This window comes from Platalea leucorodia (assembly GCF_965183815.1).
Source record: "Platalea leucorodia genome assembly, chromosome: 3".
NCBI classification, from domain to species: Eukaryota; Metazoa; Chordata; class Aves; order Pelecaniformes; family Threskiornithidae; genus Platalea; species Platalea leucorodia.
In genome coordinates, this window is record NC_138825.1 from 35,869,763 (window position 1) to 35,889,256 (window position 19,494).

Below are 19,494 nucleotides of genomic sequence, written 5' to 3' on the forward strand. Positions count from 1 at the left end.
CGGTGCTCTTCCGCTTCCCTCCTGCGCCTAACCTTTGTTTTGTTCCTGGTGGCTGTCTGGCTTAATTTCCTCCCCTTGTTGTTCCCTTCAAAAACCCTGCCAAGGCCCTATTCTTGGCTCCCGCTCAAGCAGAATTTAGGAGACTGAGCAGACACAAGGGACCGAAAGCTACTGCTCTGTCTCCCAGCCTGCCTGATGCAAGCTGTCCCTTGCCCAGCGAGTCCCATCCAAGGGCGGTTAGTTCAGCCAGGGTGACCTTTCCCAGCCCCGCGGATTCCTCTCGGGGAGCCAGCCATGGCCAAGATGAGGAAAGCAGGCTGGCCGTGCCTCAGCACAGAGACACTATGTGCCGAAACCAGAAACAGTTTCCCAACAGCTCAGCTCCAGGCCGAGGAGCTGCAAGGACCAGGGCTGACATCAGCCCCTTGGGACTGGCCTCGCGGAGGCTCCCGGACGCTCCTGGACTCCCGGTCTGCCGCATTCAGCGGGCTCCGGCTCCAGCGCACCTCTCTGATGCGTGCTGCCGCCGGCCCTGTGCCGGCAGTGTTATGGGGAGTGGGAAGAGCCCGGGCGAAGGAAGCAGGAGCCAAAGCTTTGCTGCAGCTGTGTCAGGGTTTACGCTTCCCTGGGAAGCAGCTTCTCCCCTTTTATCGGGGAGGCAGCGGTTAGGGCACTTGGCCTGCTCTTGAGACTCCCGGGTTCAGGGTGCTGCGGCTGACCCCAGGTGACTTGCTGCCTCGCTCGGTGCCTGGATTCCCCCAGCAGCACAGCCCCAGCAGGAACATCCCCGCCCTGTGCGGAGGGCCCTTGCAGGGTCCCACCTCTGAGCGGGCTGGGGACCACTGGGATGAAAATTGCAGTGAGGTCAGCGGTAGTGACCACAGTGATGGAGGAGAGCAGAGATCTTATTCCCCAGGGAGCCTTACCTATTCCCAGAAAAAGCCCTGCCAGAGCTGGGGGAACCACCCACCCTACCGTGCCTGCCGGGGGAATCCTGTCCTCTGGTCCCAGGGGAAAGGGAGGTGCTGGCCAGGTGCAGAGGTGTTGCAGCAGAGGTGTTGCAGCACATTCCTGGGGGCGTTAAGTGGCAGAGATACATAAGGGGGAAGAGTGGAAAATCCCTTGGGAACAAAGGGGCTTCAGTGTGTGGCCTCCGCAGAAACCTGTTCCTTCCCGGGGAGCAAGCGCAGGTAAGGGCAGTAGGCGTTATCCCAGTGTGAGAACCAGATGCTTGCAACATCCCAGCAGTGGGCAGAAAGCAGAGCAGGGCTTGTTTACCAAGCTCCTGGGACTCGTAAAGAGGCAGATTTTTGCCTCTGTCAAAAAGGCAGAGATGTTGCCAAGCCCCTTTCCCTATCTGGAAGGTGAGGGGCTTTAGCCTGCTTTCACAGCTAGGTAAAAGCACAGCCCAGGGAGGTGGAGGGACTTAACCCTGCTGCTCTGGTGAGTCAGGCACAGAGCTGGGAAGAGAATGCAACCTCAAAAGAAAATGAAATCCCACCAGTATCTGCTTCCAAACACAAGATTTAGGGCACTGGAGTCCTGTGCCCATGTGTTTCCTGGGCCAAGGCGTGTAGAGCCTTGCTGTAACCGCTCTGATCCATGGAGGACTTTCTGCTCCTGCTGTCACTGCTCTGTCTTTCAACCATTTTTCTTGTCTATCCTTCATCCTTCTTCACCAAGGGGCTCAAAATCCCTCACCAGGTGGCCGGCTCCTTTTTTGTCAGGTATATATCAAGGCCGATTCCTTTCAGGCGTTCATTTTCTTAGTCATACCAATTGCACAACCAAGTATCCCTTATTTAATTGCCAGGGAGGGCTGGGATCCACTTCCCGAGCCCAAACAGGGACCGTGTACCCCTCCGTAGCACTGATTTCTCTCAGGTGGTCAGTTAGCAGCTGGACATCAGCAAACACGGAGCAGGAGATGCCCCTGGGCGGCGTGAGGTAGGCGCGGGGTCCCAGGCAGCCTGCGGACGGAGCACCGCCAGTGATGGGAGAGCAGGGCTGGAAGCAGCCCAGCTGCAGGAGCTGTCCTCAGGGCGGTGGCAGGACTGTGCGGAGCTGTCCTCTTGTCTTCTCTTGCCTGCCATCCCAAAGCCCTGGGGATTCGGCTTGCCCAAAGCCCAGCCCCTTCCTTCTTGCTGCTGAGCAGGGGTGAGCTCACAGCCCACGTGTCTTCTGGGCAGATCCCAGGGTGGGAGCCAGCCGGCATCTCCATCTCCTCTGGGAGAGGACGACCCACTGGGCAGCCACCTCGGAGAAGGCACGGTTGAAGGGTCAGGGGTGTGGGACATGCCAGCCTTTGGGCAGGACACAGCTGTGCTACCTCCTGGCACGACCACTCTTGGTCGCTGCTGCCCGGCAGCAGAGGGAAGGCCAGCTGAGCAGCCTGGCACCCCGTCAGCCAACAGGCAAAGCTGGCACGGGCTTTGAGAGGGGGCCAGATCCCTGGTCTTTGCCCTGTGAGTGACCTGCCAGCACCCAGCCTGCTCCCAGGACAGCATCTCTGCTTCGTGGAAGGGTGAGACCCTCGTGCCACCTCTGGGGCAGGCGCAGGGGACAGAGCAACCATCGGCACCTGCCAATGCTTAAGGCAGCTGTTGCATAGTTAAGGCTCCAGAGGATTGAGCGGGGATGCTAGGAAGAAGGGCATGGCCCTTGGGCATGTCTTCACAAGGTGTGTGAGGTCTGCTGCAAATCTTGCTCTGGGCATAGCACTGGGAGCTAACAGAAATGGGAGGGAGGAAGATGAGAGGTGGCTGAGAGTCCTTTCTTTGAGGAGACCTCACCCTTCTGTCAGGGACCCGAGAGGGTGTCGGTGGTGGGGACACCGGTGGCACCCAAGCATCCAGCCCTGTACAGGAGGAACGTGGGCCATTCCTGCCAGGGAGGGACGCAAGTGCTATAAATAGTTTGTTTAACGCACCGTGGCCAGGCCCTGGAAAGCCCCAGCCCACGCACATTCCCCATTTGCTGGCACTGAGATGGCAGCTGTTGAAAAAGGCTGAATCCAGCAGCTGCTGCCCGGTGCTCTCGGCCCCCACCCCGCGCTCCCAGCCCTCCTGCTCCCCTTGCGGGGTGGCTGAGCCCATGGCATCCCTTGGCACGGGTGCCGAGGCTCACCAAGGAGGTGCCAGCTCTATGCTGGTGTTGGCACTGCTCCCTGGGCTGGCAGTGGCTGCAGGATGCTCCCGCTGCCCAGCTGCTGGTGCCGGAGGGGTAAGGAGGACCGGGACGGGGGGCTTTCCTCCCTGACGGCTCTTGCATCAGCGGGGACACTGCCGAGAGGCCATGCTGGCGCAGCTGCTGCCCACGCACGTGCCCTCAGCTGCGGCTCTCCCCAGCCCCAGCTCGGGCTGCTGGGTGGGCCACAGCCCCCCGCCCACCGGCTCCGCTCTCACAAAGGACCCTTGTGCCCACGGGACTGACATTCCTGCAGCCGCCGGCCCGGGGCACTGAGGGGGAGACGGGGCCAGAGCCCGGCTGCCGGGGCAGCTGGTGGGGCCAGGTGGGGACGGGCTGTGGTCCTGCCCCCCTCCTGTGCCTGGAGGATGGACATGAGCAGCCGGTGGGAGAGGGGGGACCCCCAGGGCGAGCAGGCAGCTCCAGGCTGCAGGAGGAAGGCATGGGGTGCAGGAGGGGATGCTGTGGTACTGAGCAGCAGGAGCAGCGGTGCCGTGCACCCACGGGTGCTGCCTGCCCACCTTGTGCACTCCCGCCCAACGCAGACGGGTGGGACGGGTGTGGGAAAGGCAGGAGCGGGCTGGCTCTCGCTGGCTAGTGCTCATGGCAACACAAACCCTACACTAAGAGCAGTTTTGGCCACAGCTGGGCCCCAGCCACTCTTGCTCCTCACCCTACACCAGCATGTAAGGACTCTCCTGGGCATCCTCCTTGTTCCCCTTTGCAAGGAGGGGGACGAGCCAGGCTACTCTTCATGGCATTAGCTGGCAGCTGGGGACCCCCCGCCTGCGGACTCCCTGCTGATACTGGCCTGCCAGCTGCCGGGGCTGGCGAGGGAAGGGATCTGCCAGCTGGCACCCGGAGGGAGGGAGGGAGGGGGCTTCTGGTAAGGCTATGCTGGGGGCAGCTGTCATCCCAAAGCCGGGGTGTCACCATGCCCCACAATTGGGCCTGTGTGCATGCGACGAGGCTCCGCAGCTGGGACAGCACTGACAACTCTGCATGCTTGCCCCCATGTCCTGTCCCCCTGCTTTGAGCCTTTGTTTCTCAGGGGCTTTGGGGTTCCACAGGCGAGCCCAGGCTGCCAAGCCCTGAGGTATCCCCACCCCACAGGTAGCCACAAGCCAAGTGCAAGTAGCCCACCTCCGTCCAGCCCTGGGGAGCCTCCGGAGGAGAGGGCAGCCTGGGGAGGCAGCTGGGGGGATGCTCCCTCCAGCTGGAGCTGCCCTCGCATCTCAGCTCCCCGCCGTGCTCTGAGCCAGGCTGGCTTGCCTCAGCGCTGGGTGCTGCCCCACCATGGGGAGAGCGGTCCTGGAGAGCTGGGCTGGCACAAAGGGCACCCACATGAGGGGTACTGAGATGCTGGGGGGATAAGCTGCGTGAAGACGCTCCTTTTCCAAATGCCGAGCACCCCTGGGGCTGGCTGGGCTGCGATGCCCCTCTGGGGTGGCAGCAAGGGGCAGGAGGCACATGCTGACAGCGAGTCCTGCTCTGAGCCACGCAGTGAAAAGCCCCACCACCCACTGTCATTTTCCTGGAAGGTTTTTGCCTCCAGCCATAACCTGCACGGCCTCAAAGGAAGCAGGGGAAAAGACCGGCCTCCCACAGCCCCTACCCAGGGTCACATACCTCCTATGGTCCCTTTCCAGGGTCCAGAGCTCCAGGCTGCCCTCCACTCCCACCTGCTCCACAGTTAACTCCATCCTATCCAAGCGGACCCTCTTTCCCCTCCCCAGCCTCCCCAAGACACCCTTCTCGAAGAGCAGACTGCAGCTCTGCCACTAGCAGAGGAAACCTTGGCAAGGGGCTGGCCAGGGCAGCAAACTGTGACCAACGTTAATCTGCCCCAGCGCAAAGTCCACCAAGCCAAACGCAGTCTCGCTGGCTGCCTTCAGCCGCTGCCGGGCGGCTGGTAAGGCAGGGGGATGGTGAGTTTAAACTGCTCCAGCTGCTTGCACGGCAGCTGCCCTCCCTGGCAGTGCCCTGGGGAAGCCTTTGGGACATGGTGGCCCAGACCCAGGGCTCCCCTAGCTGTGTGGGAACACGGCAGCACCCACATCCCTGGGGCACAGGCCAGGGTGAAGCTGCCCTGGCTCCCCAGCCCAGCCCTAACACACTCCCCCTCCCACTGACACCTGGGAGCAAGCACCGTCTTCTCCTCCACTTGAAAAATCCCTGGGATAACCAAACAGCCCTGCTAACAGCATGCTGCTTGCTCTCACTTTGAAGAGCAGTGCTGCCTTACACCCCTCTTACATGGTGCTGCCCCTGTGTGTCAGTGCTAAGACCTCCCTGCAAAGGAAGAGGCGAGTTTTATAAAATCCTAGAGGACATTGACCCCCCAATCCCCACAGCAAGATGTGTACCTGGTGGTGCTCCTCCACCCGTGGCCCAAGCTAGGCAAGCAGCGTGCCTTGGGCTTGGCTCCGCATCTCATCCCCCCAGCCCAGGTCCAGGCGAGCAGAGGGAGGACGCGAGCCCCGGGTCACTGCCCAGGCCACATGTCCAACAGATCTCGTTTTATTCCCGGAGTGCGCGGTGAGCAGGGTGAGGAAGCGGAGCTGCCAGGCAGGCAGCAGTGGTTATTGCTACAGACGCGTCCTCCAGCGATGACAGGGGTCTGGGGGAAGCTAACTGCCTGCCTGCCTCTACAGGGCAAAGGATGGGCTGTCGCCCACCGCCAAGCTGGAGCCACCCTGTTACCCCAAAAGAAGGTGAGGGGAGTGGAGGAGCACAGGGAAGTGCAAATATGTTGGCACTGGAGCCCATCCACACTGGGCGAAGGAGCCCAGGGGAAGAGGAGTGTAACAGTGTGGGAGGGTGAGGGAAAGGGGGAAAAAACCCAACTGTGCGCAGGATAACACCCCCTCTAAACTACCACCCACTCCCCTCTGGGGGAAGGCATCGCCTCTTGGGTGCTGGCCCCCTCCAGCTCTGCTGTGGGCCATGAGCAGGGTCAGCGGATGCCCCAGGAGCTCCCAGGGATGGGAGGAGAGGCCAAGCCGCTGTGATGATAGTGGCATTGCTGTGCCCACACAGAAGAGAGGAGCTTCTGCTGCACTGCAGGGTGGCACGTGTTCACGTGGTATGGGAGCCCCCAAACATTCAGTGCTTAAGTTGCAGGGCTTGACTCAGTGGTGGGGCAAAGGCAGGGGCATGGAGGCGCGAGGGATGTGTTGAAGGCCACACAGAAAGAGCCAGTGGGCTCCATGCTTTGGTCGTGCTTAGTGGTGATGAGTGAAGTGCAATGGCTTCAAGAAGAAGAGTATGGCCCTTCCTCCTCCCAGAAGGGCACTCCGGCTCCCCGGGAACCCGCCGCCTCTGCCTGAGCAAGGCAGTACCTGCTGATGCTCCCAGGCGTGCACAGAGACAGGCAATGCAAGCCAGCGGGGATGGGGCAGCACTAGAGCAAGCGATACGGGTACCTCCCTCTCTTCCCCCAGCAGCTCCTGCCTCTCCCTGCTCTGCAGCTGGCCCCCACGCGCGGTGCAGGGATGCACAGGTATCCCATGCTGTTTGCCCTCCTCCTGTTCTGGGGTGGGGAGAGAGGAGGGGGGGAGTGGAAAGAAGCCCAGCCCAGAAGAGGAGAAGGGCATCCCCTGCCTGCCTTGACCCCTGGTCCACCGGAGAGGGCGGCGTGAGGCTTGCTGGGAAGGCAGGGCTGGCGGCTCAGCGTGGGATGGAGCAAGGTGGGAAGAGTATCCTGTGTCCGCAGATCCAAGGGGAGGCACTTGGAGGGGGCCCGCTGGGGTGTCCCAGCCGCAGTGGATCTGTTGTGGCTCCTAGCCGCACATCGTCAGCAGCAGCCACTGGGAAGGAGAGGGAGAAGGGATGAGCAGGGGCTGGTGCATTTTTGACATGCTCTCATGTTTCTTGGAGGGCTGTCAAAGTTGACAGATAGAGCCTGAAGCAATCCCATTTTCTCATCTTTATCTTTTATGGGTTCTTTCCCTACCCAAGGGGCTGGAGGGCTTTCTACCACCCACCCCAGGTGCCCCATTCACCTTAGTGCCTTGTCCCCTCGTCTCCCACCCCACCTCTGGGCCCACCTCACCACTGGGCTGAGCTCTCACCTCGGAGAGGTTCATGACAGCAGTGCCGGTGCCTTCGGGGTCCATGCTGTAGAAGAACCCTGCAGGGGCACAAGAGCAAGGTGAGCTACCTGTCCCTCTGTCCCTGCCCTCTCTGCCCTGGGGCCGGCACTCACTGAACATGGCCTCCAGCTTAACCAGGCAGCAGACAAAGTTGTCAAAGTCCACACCCATGTCAGCGTCTGCATAGCGGGCCACCACCACCTGATGCAGCTTGTTGTTCAGCTTGAAACCTGCAAGGCAGAGAGCAGTCAGCACACCAGGGAGGCAGGAGAGGAGGACGTAACTATGGAAGTCCATGCACCTACCCAAAGGGGCCACCAACCCATGCAAGGAAAGGCACCAAGTCCAGCCTCAGCAGGAAGAGGGGATGCTCTCCCTGGAGCCATATCATAGAATCATAGAATGCTTTGGGATGGAAGGGAGCTTTAAAGGTCCCCTAGTCCATCCCCCCTGCAATTGACAGGGACATCTACAACTCGATCAGGTTGCTCAGAGCCCCATCCAGCCTGGCCTTGAATGTTTCCAAGGATAGAGCATCTACCACCTCTCTGGGCAACCTGTTCCAGTGTTTCACTACCCTCATTGTAAAAAATTTCTTCCTTATATCTAGTCTGAATCTACCCTCTTTTAGTTTAAAACTATTACCCCTTGTCTTATCGCTACTGGCCCTGCTAAAAAGTCTGTCCCTATCTTTCTTATAAGCCCCCTTTAAGAACTGTAAGGCTATGACTAGTTAGCTCACTGATCCACTCCAGACCTCTCTTTCACCAAGATGGGACCCTGCAGGTCAGAGAAGGACAGAGGCTGGGACCACCTTGTGTGCATCTCTAACCCTGAGGCACCAGCACTTGGCACAGCTGGGATGGAGAGAACCCAGTGCAGACACGGGCCATATCTCACTGCCACAGCAGACTGGCTCCAAGCACACCGTATCGGCTGGTTTCACTCTTCTCCAGCTACTTGGGACAGGGGTCTGACAGCAGGAGCCCCCTCCCCACCCCTCAGCACAGCCCCATCCTTCTCCAGACCTACCGGCTGACTCCAGAGCCATGCGCATCTCGTAGGAGCTCATAGTGCCTGACTTATCCAGGTCATGCTGGCGGAAGATCGTCTGCAAAAACATCATGGAGGATGTGAAGGGCAGGCTCTCCTGCGGCCTCCAGCCTGGCTGCCCCCTCACCCTGCTGCCCCAGGAGGGATGCCACCCCTGTGCAGTGTGCCGTGCCCCCCACTCCTCCTCACCAGCCAGCTCCGAATCTTGTTCCACAGGATCTGGAACTCCACCAGCCCGAGGCGGGCGCTGCCATCTTTCTGGGGAGGAGAGGGTCAAGGAGAAAGCAGCCAGTAAAGGGGGTGGTGCAAAGGCAAAGCCATCAGATCCCAGACACCTGAGGCAAGAAAAGCCTGGCCACACTTGGCCTGCCCAATTTTCCCCCCAACTTTCCCTCTCTGTCCTGCAGCATCAGCAAGATCAGAGCCCGCAACCCAGTGGGGAAAGTGCAACACTTAAAGTAGCTGCCATGCCACTCCCCAGGAGCAGCCGTGTTGCTGCAGTAGGAAGCACACTGCTGTGGTGTCCTCAGAGCAAAACTGGACTGGCCTGCAGCGAAAGGGGATGCTGCATGGCCAGGCTGGAGAAGGGCTCGGAGCTGCTGCTCTACCCTTGCCTGACCCCTCAGTGGCATTTCCTTGTGCAAGCAGGAACACAGGCCATGGCTCCTGTCGCTTTACACCTCTCATCCTCAACTGCTGGACAGGATGGTTTGTGGGGAAAGAAGCCCAACAGCCCTTGTTCCCTTTCACGAGCGCCTCAAAGGCTGGGTGGCATCACGGCAGGTCAGGCTGGGGAGCCTGTGGGGAAGGGAAGCGCAGGGCGCTTCCTCCTGGAGGGGAAGGTTGAAGGTGCGAGTGGGGCTGGGCTGGGCTTCTGGCGGCGGAGCCAGGGCCCAAAGCAAGCAGGGGAATGGATGGCCCTTTCCAAAAAACCTGCTGCTAAAGCCCAGGGGTGTAGGGCAGGTGGTCCTGAAGCCACAGGGACCCCTTCCTTCCTTCTTTCCTTCCCCTGGTTGAACAGCCTCGGCATGGCCAGAGAGCGAAATCCCAGCTCCCATGGAAGCCTTGCTGCCAGCAGGCTGAGCACCAGGGAAGCTGGCCCCTGCCCGCAGCACCAAGAGGATACATCCATCAGGTTGACCATGTTGCGGCAGGAGTCCAGGCTGAACCCATCTGTCTTCAGATCTTTGTCTGAGGAGGAAGGAGGAGGTCGAGCATGTGCATCAAAACCCAACCTGCTGAGCAGGCCTGAGCCACGGGGAGCAAGGGGCGGGAAGGGCAGCACTTACGTCTAGCAATGACTCTGTTCAGAATAGTCCGGAGCTCAAAGACGCTGATTTCCATGTCCTGCAGCAGGAGCAGAGTTAGCAGCACCCCTCGCCTGCTCTCCACCCCACCTGTGGCCATTCCCCACCTCCTGCCTAAACACCTCTGCCTTAGTCACAAAGCACCAGGGTGCCATTGCATTTCCTACATGCCCAGAAGAGTTTGGGCCACAGCTGGATGCCCCTTCCCCAAATCTGCTCCCGTCACACCACCCCTGGGGGCAGCTGGGCTGAGCTGCGGCAGAGATGGACTTGTCTGCAGGATGGGACTGAGCGAGCATGGGGTGGGCTGGAGCTCCCACAGCCAGGGGTCCCGTCCCATCCTCTCCCCAGGCCAGGGGCCCCCAGAGCTCGGCGCAGCCGTACCCACCTCCCCTGCCAGCTGCTGGAACATGTTCTTGAAGCCATCCTCTATGTCATCCTCAGTTATTTCCTCCTGGGGTGATGCAGGCCAGAAAGAAGAGGTTAGCGGTCAAACACAGGTTCTGCCCTGCCTCCCAGGCTCAGCAAACCCAAACTGGAAGGGAAGCTCTTCTTTGTTCTCATCTTTCTGACTTCCCACATCCCCATCACCTCAACCCTGCCAGCCCCTCTCCAGCCACAGTGACATCCCAAACCCAGGCAGCCACCTCCTGCCTGCAGCTCCCCCTTCCAAGCCCCAGAGCCTCAGCACCAACTGAACCAAAGCGGCAGCTCCTACCTCATCTGCCAGATCTGCTGAGATCTCCTCATCCAGCTCCCTGGGGGCAGAAAGGAGGAAACCAAAGTGATGAGTGGGGTCCCCAGCCAGCAGGCTGCCTGCGGTGGGGAAGTGTCCCACCACTCACACACACAGGGTGTCCCCTGGGCGGGCAGGGACTCACGCCGTGTCCGACTGCTTCTCGGTGAAGACCCGCAGGATGAAGTCGGCCTCCTTGTGTGGCTCGAAGGTGGAGGGCACAACGATGTACTCGCCAGGGGGCAGCCGGATCTGGTTGCTCACCTCCCGCAGGTTGATGAAGGTCTCGGACCGTGCCCGGGACTGGTTTCGCAGGAAGAAGTCCTTCTTCAAGTGCACGTTCTGGCTGCCCTGGGCCTGAGGGAATGAACGTGCTTGTGGACCACAGCAACGGGGGGGACCCATAGGGAGCGGCAGGACCAAGGGCAGCCCCGTTGGGCAGGACGCCCCTGCCCTGCCCATCCCAGCAGGAGCCATCCCTCCCGCACCGAGGTGCCCAGCACCCATTAGCACCCCAGCCACTGCCAGCGCGGTGGGAGCTCCCACACCACTGGGTGCACATGTGTACATGCATGTGCATTAACCCATTCCTGCCCACTCTTGTGCTCCCCTCCAAGACAGGGTAGGCTCCGGCAGCTCAGGACGTACCTCCTCAGGAACCTGCAGGGAGGAGAAAAAAGGGAAAAAAAAAAAATCAGAATCCCAGTACCTGCCCCCATCCCTTACAGCATGGGGAGCAGGGGACAGGGGACATTAACCCACAGACCAGCCAAAGCAGGTGGGAAAGGTTTCCTTGAGGAGTGGGGTGCCAGGTCCAGGCAGGACTGGCAGGGCTGAGCTGGTCCCAAGGAAGCAGCATTGGGGCGGGCAGGGGTTACCTCGTAGACAGCGAAGCCGATGGTGTGCATGTCGCCCCCCACCCGCCGCTCCCGCCGCCGGTTCTTCTGCATCAGAGCCACCAGGAAGCTGCAGGCCACCTCATCGTCCCCGGGGTCGTCATCCTCTTCCAGCAGCTTGATCTTAAACTGGGGGTTGATCCAGAACGTGGCTGGGAGGAAGACGACATGTGGATGAGATACCCAGCTCAATTGCGCTGCCAAGAGCGGAGATACTGGGGGGAGAGGTACCTGGGTGATTCCTGCAGCCCCCGGCAGTGCTCCCCCGGCGCCAGGTGCCCTCAAACACCTGCGTGTGCCACCTGCTGAGCTCGTCCTTGGTGAGGGCATCGGGGGTCAGGTTGCAGATCTCCAGCCTGGAGAACTCCCTCAAGAAGTCCCGGAAAGACATCCTGCAGGAGGCAGGCAGAGGCTGAGGCCAGGGCACCGCTGGCGGGGAGGGAGGAGAACACAAGCAGCTCCGGACCCAGCCAGCGTTTTTGGAGAATTAAGTGACAGCAAGATCTTTTACCCTGAGCAGTTATAGCTCATTTAAAGCCTGCTGCTGGGTTTCAGGCAGAAGGGGTGTTTACCCTTCCTAGAGGCTTATTTTGCATTTAGTTCGGCTGAATTTCCTTGAAGAGAGGAAAATTATTAACTAGATCAGATAAGGAAATGCTAGCAGGCTCTCCGGTGCTGGAAAGCCAGCTCGTAAAGGCAGGTCATGTGTTTCAAGTGAAGCAGGACCACGGGATTTCTCCCCAGCTCCTCTGCTCCTTCCCAGGCTGGCTGCTGAAGAAGAGCAGAAGTTTGCTCCGGCACTCACCAGAACTCTCCATCCTCCATCTTCAGCTGCAGCTCTTCCCTGTCGTCAGGGTCAATGTTGTTCCACTCGGAGGAGCTGGAGCAGCAGAAGAGAGACAATTAGATGAGGACTACTCAAGGTGAATCGAGAGCACTTCAGAGCTGGCCCTCAACTGCCCCCCTCACTGATGCAAAGGGCACCGCATGCTGCGAACTTCCCCTCAGCAATGCCGCGCACTTGATTGCTGTGTCTGCAGAGCCCGCGGGCCCACCAGCAGCGGGACTGAAGTCCCATCTGTCCAACTCACCCATCGCTCCAGGCTCCGGTCCACTCCACCTGACCCCAGGGGTTCCGGATGCGGATGAGCTGTTCCTGCTGACCCCGGTAGTTCACCTGCCGGCCACCAGACACAGGAGGTTGAGCCCATGCCACCGGCCAGGCTATTTTATTGCTATTAAAGTCTCGCATAGCCAACTCACATCTCTGAAGGCTGTGACAGAATAGGCATGGCCCTTCACCAGCTTCTTGAAGGTCACCGCTTCCATATCAAAGGCACTTGTGATCTGAGGAGAATGTGCAAAGCTCAAGTGAATATGATTAAATTCATGTAGTCCTGTCCCTACCCCTTCCCTCCATGGCGTGGAGAATTCCCCTTGCTTCGTGCTGCTCCAGCCAAGAGAAGCAGCAGGTACCAGCACCCTCTGCTCGAAGGCTGCTGGCTGAGGACAATGTAAAGACAGTTTCCCAGCCAGAAGACCCTGAAGATCCATCAGGGAACAACCCAAAATTCAGAAAGCGAGAAAAGGATTTAATGAGAGGGAATGGATGGAAAGGCCTGCTCCAGATAATTCTCAGATGCTGACGTAAGACATGGCCAGAGCTATAGGCAGACCCTTGTTCAACAGCCCACGCTTGAGGTGGACACTCCTGCTCCATCCAAAGAACCCCATTCTCAGCATCTGGGCTGCAGCCCCACTCCCTGTGCCCTGGGGCTGCTACGCTGGCTCTGGAAAGGGTGCTCTGCTAAGAGGGGAAAGAAGTAACCTCCTGCCTGGTGTCCCAGCGAGGGGACTGCTGACATGATCTCAGGCTACGAGGCCTCGCTTTGGCCATGGCTGGGGCAGAGCCCCTGGCTCATCCCGGCATACCACTTACGTCGATGGAGCAGCCCAGCAGGGACCCCCTCTCCAGTGCCTTGCGGATGATGTGGCCCATGTTGCGCGGCGGTCGCTTGAGGTCGTACATCTCTGCCACGCCGCCAGTGAAGTCCTCAAAGCCCTCGGTGGTGCTGCCCCCTGACAGCGCCTCGTAGCAGCCGTTCAGCCTGAGTGTCGGCCGGCAAGAGGGGCGTGTGAGGGGACAAGGACGTAGCACACTGCTCCTCCTCAGGCACCCAGCACAAGCAGGGCCAGGGAGAGAAGAGACCCCCTCCCCTCTGCTCCGCACAGTGAGGTGCCCTGTCCCCCACCCACCCATGTGCCCGCCATGGGGGTACCCACTTGGCGTAGGCCTTCTCCAGCAGAGCACTCCAGAACTCGGTGCACTCTGCCGAGTGCACGAACAGGAGCTCCCCGTCCTTGGTGGGCAGCTGGTCGTCCACCACCACATCCACCCACTCACCGAACTGCCAGATCTGGGGGGTCAGGAGAGAGTGGGGTGAGCTCGGAGCATCACAGGACTTGCTCATCCCTACCCCAGAGGAATGGCCTCAACCCACCGTCCTCCCTCCCGCCCCCAGCCCACCAGCCCTGGAGGGCCAGGAGCTCCCAGCCCACCTGGAAGTGGAAGATGCCAGCATAGTCCTCCTGGAAGCTCTGCCCGTGGGGCACCACGCGGTGCAGGAGCTCCTCGTTGAGCGTGAGGGAGCCGATGGCAGCCAGCAGCCAGCAGTCGCCTGGGGAAGGAGAGGAAGCCGGTGTGAGCACCCACCACCTCCCAAGCTGGGAGGGTAGGCGGTGGATGTGTAGGAGCCTGTGGTGTGCTCTCTTTGCAAACATTTGGGGCTCCCCAGCTCAAAAAGCACGTGGAGAAACCAGAGAGGGTCCATCAGACAAAGAGAGCTCAGGGAGCCAGGCTCGTTCAGCCTGCCTCAGAGAGAAGTATGAGCCCAAGGCAACAGGGAATGATCCTCCCTGACCTGGAGCCTGTGTCCAGACCACCACAAACAGTCAGCATCAACAGCCCCCTCCTGCAGCCATTTATCTAGACCCGCCTGGGACTCATTCGTATGACTGCCCTCCACATCTCAGACAGTGAGTTCTGCAGCGGAATTACACTTTGCTTTTAAAAAAACATTTTATGAAGCAAGAGGTTTAATGCTGCTGCCCCAGCTTCTCAAATTGCGAGCAACACCACCGCACTTTTCCTTCCAAGTGCTCTTCACGACAAGTGCTGCTCCAGGCTAGCACTGCGTTTTAAATTCTTTGCCTTAGTTCCCCTTTCTTTTTTGCCTTTGAAGCCTGTCACACCTTAGCCTTGGGCCTGGATAACCCGTACTGGGCTGTGGTTTGGCAAAACAGCATTTCAGACTTTAATAACCAATTGAACAGCACCGCAGTGCTCTGGGCTGTTACATACTCCAGTTACCACCTCACGTTTGTTCTAATTGCCGGATGCATTAAACGTGGTCAGCCCTGAAATCAGCGTGCTATGTGTGCTGAGCATCGTGTACGATGCTCCCAATGAAGTGCCCAACTTGATCCAGATCAGGACGACACTCTTGGTAGTACCCAGATCTGGTTCCGATGACCACGAAACCCCAGTTGCCAGCCCTGCCAGCCTACCCAGCCCATTAACACTGCTCTCCTTGTCTCAGTGCCTTTGCCTTGGGAGACATCCCTGGAGAAATGACAAATCACCACTTGTGCTCCGTAGCTCTCCTCTCAGTTCCCTTCTGCCACACCACGTTGCTTCGCAAGCACTGTGTCATGACCAGCACATCCTCACCTCAGTTTGTTACTGTCATCCAGCTGCCATCCCTCACCATTTACCAAAGCAGGGAGCTCTTTGGAGCAGCTCCTGGCGTTGCTGTTGGCATGTGTCAGGCATGGATCCACCCAACGTCTCCCCTGATCTTAGCGTGGTCAAGCTGTGCACGCATCAACCCATTTTCATGGAGCCTTAACCTAGAGCCACCAGGAGGCACAGGGTGTCCCCCGGCTTCCAGTTTCCACTGCACTACATGGGAAGGGAGCCGTCGGTACAGAGATGGTTGCGAAGAGGCCGGCATGAAAATGCGCTGCACGGGCCTGGGGAAAGGTTCTGTGAAAGGCACTGGTCCCCCCTCAACCTTACACAAACACCTCTTCTCCAGCCACGCCAATGCTCCCCAGCCACTGCTCTCCGGACCAAGGTCCGGGGACAGAGCTCCAGCACTCACCCAGAGCCCCCTGGCAGATGTCCGTCCGGGTTGCACCGCCAACGATGAACTGAGGGTCATCCACTAATTCCTGCAGGAGGAGGAGAGAATCAGATGCTGGTGCTGGATCTCGGCAGGGCCTGGGCTTCTGGGGGGCTGGCACCCGCTGCAGCTCTGACTCGGGAGGAAGGGTATACGGTCCCCAAGAGATGCACCCCACCTGCCCTCTGCCAGGGACATCTGCTTGACTGCAACCCCAAGGCCATCACGGTAAGGTAAGGCAAGATCTTCTGCCATAGCCGTGGGAGGACACAGCTAGATAGACTAATGGCATTCCCCTTGCACTTGTGGCACCAGGGGCTATACACCCTCAAAAGCCCCAGTCACTGAGGGTGACACACCTATGCCACGACACCTAGAAGCAATGACATAGCCCACCCATTTTAAAGCCCACAGTCTGCTGCCCAGAGGAAGCAGGGTCTGCTAGACAGGATGCTTTTCTGAGCAGACCCTCATGGGGCATTGCTCTAGGCCCTTGGGAAAGGAGGCTATGAAGCACTCGAGGGACTTTGAGCACCGAGAGGAGCAGGCCAGGGCCAGGCTGCAGCTTGGCGAACCACATCGGTGCAGACATTGCAGGGCAGGGACGTCAGCTCAGCCCAAGGAGAAGCAAGCCCGACACTTACCGATGGACGTTTCCACTCCACCCCCCGTGTCTTGCTGGAGTGCGGCCCCAGCTCCTTGAATCCGAGGGCAGAGGGGCCGGCTGGGAACTGGGGGTCCCTAAAGAGGGTGCCGCTCTCAATGCACTCCTGTTTGAGGGCCTCATAGTCCTGGTTGAGGTACTTGATGGCGTTGTGGTGTTGGCCAACCCCCTCGGCTCTCAAGCGGTCCCTCTGCAGACGGGCAGCCATCCCACCAAAGGGCATCATGGCCGGGCACTGGCAGCGCTACCTTCAGCTCCACTCCCTGCAACGAAACGGGCATGGCCAGGCTGAGGCAGAGCCTGGTACCCCTGCACCCCCCTGGGGACATCAGCCATTTCACACAGTGCCAGGCTCGGAGGCTAGATCCTCATTTCCCACCGGCCCCACAGCAGGGACCTTCTCCATCAGCATTGCCCCGGGGCAGCGAGCCGAGCCGGCATGCAGAGCATCCCCAGGGTGTGCCCAGGCACCAGGAGGACCTCCCCACATCCCATCCCCAGCAGCAGCCCCGTTCTGAGCCACGGCCTCCAGCCCAGCCATCGCAGCCCTGCTGTCTTTAGGGAACACCGAAGGAGCAGAGCGGCTTTGAGAGCCGGCTGGGAGGAGGCAGCCCGTTGGCGGCCGGGCTGCGTCTCTCCCGTCCTGTCCCGTCACTGCTGCGCAGAAAGGCCGAGCCCGGAGGAATTTCAGGAGCTTTCCGCCCCTGACAGCCTCTCCTCCCGGCGCAGCTTTCCGGGACCTTCCCTCGCCCCGGCTCCTCCTCACCCGTCGCAGCCGGGAGGGCGTCAGCGGCCGCCTCGCAGCTTCTCCCAGCCCCAGGCGCCTCTCCCTTTCCCTCGAAGGCCGCCCCGGCTGCCTGAGCACTGAGTCAATAGGGCCGGGAAGGGAGGAGCCCAGCGGGGCGCAGAGAGGCTCTATCTATGGGGCCAGCGGAGGACGAGGGAAGGAAGAGGCGGGACGGCCCTTCCCAGCGCACACACCACACACGAGCGGGGTGACTCAAGACTCGCCGGCGGCCAGCGGAGCAGCCTGCTGGGAGGCACCGGGAAAGGGATACGGAGTGCAGCGGGGCACCCGGGCACCAGGAGACCGGGGCAGGGCAGACCCCGCGGAGCCCCCGCAGCCCTGCCCCACTGCACCCGCTGCAGTGGGGCAAGCCCCAGCTGCCCTCGGACCTGCACCCACGGCAGGAGCCGGCGCTCGCGCCCACCGCGCCGCCCAGGCTGTGAAGGGCCCCCCGGGGGCCATCTGGTCCAGCCCCCCATGCAGCAGGGCTGTAGGACAGGTACCACCGCCATGGGCCCACTGGCGTTTGCAGCTTAGCCTGCCCCACTCCCCAGCCATCTCAGCTCCTGCTCGGCGGGGCTGGTGCGGAAAACTCCGGAGGTTTCTCCGTGCGAGGCAGCGGAGCAGTCCTCGGGTAAATAACCCAGGAGCCAGTAACCCACCCAGAGCAGCGGGCTAGGATGCCAGCACTGGCCTGCTGCCTCCCCCATGTCCTGTCCCAGGGGAGCAGGGTGCAGCCGGCTCCGGAGAGGCGGCTCTCCTTGTCCTGAAGTGCTGTGATAGCCAAGGGAAGGCAGGCAACACCAAAAAGGATGCAAGCTCTTGGCATGTGCATAGGGCATAAACCTGGCTGCTAACCCAAGGGGCTGCCCTAACCAGAAGCTTTTCAGGAGGAAAATCTACTCCTCCCCATCACTCCGCCTGCCCTGGGATGCTCTAAACCTACTATCCGTCTCCAAGGCAGCGCCAGCCCTTCTCTCCTCTGCAATGGCCCCAAATCTATGGAGCTCAGCCCTTTTCCATCATCTCATCCCTCCGACTCCTGCTCTGCAGCCAGCACCCTGGCAGCCTCTCCCCGCGGCGAGGCACTCGTGGCCTGCAGAGCTGGCAGGATAGCTCCTCCGGTCCGAGCCGCTGCCCGGAGCCCAGGGGGGCTGCAGGAGGAGGAATCCCCAATGCAGCCACCCGCACAGCCTCCAGCTCCCACCTCGCCACCTCCCCACCACCCACACCGCAGCCTGCTGAGGGCCAGGGATCTTCCCCTGCCCGCAGCCCCTGCCAGGCTCCCTGCACCCTCTCCCGCCCTGCCTACCGGCACTGGACATGGCCGCGGACACGGGGAGCTGTGTGCAGCCCAGACATGGGCACCGTGCGAGTTATTCTTAGCTCTGTGGCTCAAAATACTCGGGAAGGTTATGCTCAGTGGCAGACGGAAGTCACGCAGGCGCAGAGCGAGGAAAAATATTTCAGACCCCAGAATGGGACAGGAACCACCAGGCTGATGCTGATGGACCCTGCAGGTCCTCCACGGCGTGCAGAGCCAAGCCAAGCCAAGCCAACCCCCCAGGGCCGTTTTCCACACCAGGCAACATCCAACCACAGTATGATGCTTTCCAGTATCGGAGGCACCTCTGATCCCTCCTAGGTGGGAGCAGAAAGACACGCTGCTCCCCGCAGGGTCCCCAATATCTCGTGCACCTTAGCACATACCGAAAAACCCCTGGACCGCATCATTGCTGAAGTCCAGCCAAAAATCTCTGCAGACCTCCAGCTCGCCAGCTGCTCTTGGAGACGGAAGGAAGGGGGAGCCAGGCCGAGCCCAGACACCGCATCCTGCCGCATACTCAGCTGGGGCAAGGAGCCACCACCGCCCTTAGGGTCCCACACTGCGCAAGGCCCTTCCCAGTCCTCCGGGTAACAAAAATCCTCATTTTCCACAAGCTCCCTTTTACGTTCCCGCATCCCCTCGACGAGATGCGGCGTTGGTTTTGGGGTCGGGCCATGGCAGCCCGGCTTTGCTGCGGTACCCAATGTACTCGCCGCCCTGATTGGGAAACCTACGGGTCTCTGCGGCTGCGTTATCTAAGGAAAAAATCCCCGCGGTTAAAAAGAGGGGGAGAGGCAAGCCTGGAGCAGCTCAGAGTCCAGGGGAAGCAGCCGGGGGGGCCGTCGCCGGGCGGGCAGGGCTCCTCCGCCGCGGGGGCGAATGCCCCCGCGGCGGAGGAGCCCTGCCCGCCCGGCCCCGGGGACCCCCCCGGCTGCTAACCCCGTTCTGGGGGTCTGATAAGGATGAGGATGGGGTTGGGGGGGGGATGGACTTACGGAAGCTGCCGCCGCCACCGCCCTGCCCGCTTCAGCCCAGCCCAGCCCAGCCCGGCTCGGCTCGGCCCCGCGGAAGGTGGGGTTTGAGGCGGGAAGGATGTGCCAGCAAAGCCGGGAGGGCGGTGGGAGGGGGAATTAAAGGCGCAGAGACGGCTCACAGCTACCGGGAAGGGATTTAACTGGTGCTGCTGGTGAGGTCCTGTCTGCTGCCAGCCTCTCCCCGGGGATGGAGGGGTACCGCCGGGCTGGGCGCGCCGCTTCCACC

The 19,494-nt window shown here is 60.7% G+C and overlaps 1 protein-coding gene across 1 annotated transcript; it reads right to left on the reverse strand.

Moving 5' to 3' along the window:
- Positions 1–5,690: 5,690 nt before the first annotated feature.
- On the reverse strand, positions 5,691–19,292 carry CAPN11 (calpain 11). The gene is made up of 22 exons (XM_082307579.1): positions 19,230–19,292; positions 16,101–16,383; positions 15,436–15,505; positions 13,832–13,950; positions 13,556–13,689; positions 13,212–13,380; positions 12,536–12,619; positions 12,364–12,449; positions 12,078–12,152; positions 11,504–11,664; positions 11,255–11,424; positions 11,025–11,036; positions 10,522–10,733; positions 10,359–10,398; positions 10,029–10,094; positions 9,623–9,680; positions 9,460–9,524; positions 8,523–8,591; positions 8,313–8,391; positions 7,394–7,510; positions 7,260–7,318; positions 5,691–6,995 (listed from the first exon to the last, which is right to left on the reverse strand). The coding sequence occupies exons 2-22, from the start codon at positions 16,344–16,346 to the stop codon at positions 6,969–6,971; spliced, it is 2,118 nt and encodes a 705-aa protein (XP_082163705.1). The 5' UTR covers positions 16,347–16,383; positions 19,230–19,292; the 3' UTR covers positions 5,691–6,968.
- Positions 19,293–19,494: the final 202 nt, after the last annotated feature.

Excerpts from the sequence above, each read along its gene's own strand:
- CAPN11 (XM_082307579.1), bottom strand. The coding sequence starts at position 16,346 with ATGATGCCCTTTGGTGGGATGGCTGCCCGTCTGCAGAGGGACCGCTTG. Across the intron at positions 12,620-13,211 it reads TGCTGGGCTGCTCCATCGAC|ATCACAAGTGCCTTTGATAT; the intron begins GTAAGTGGTATG and ends CATTCTCCTCAG. Across the intron at positions 7,319-7,393 it reads TAAGCTGGAGGCCATGTTCA|GGTTCTTCTACAGCATGGAC; the intron begins GTGAGTGCCGGC and ends GTGCCCCTGCAG.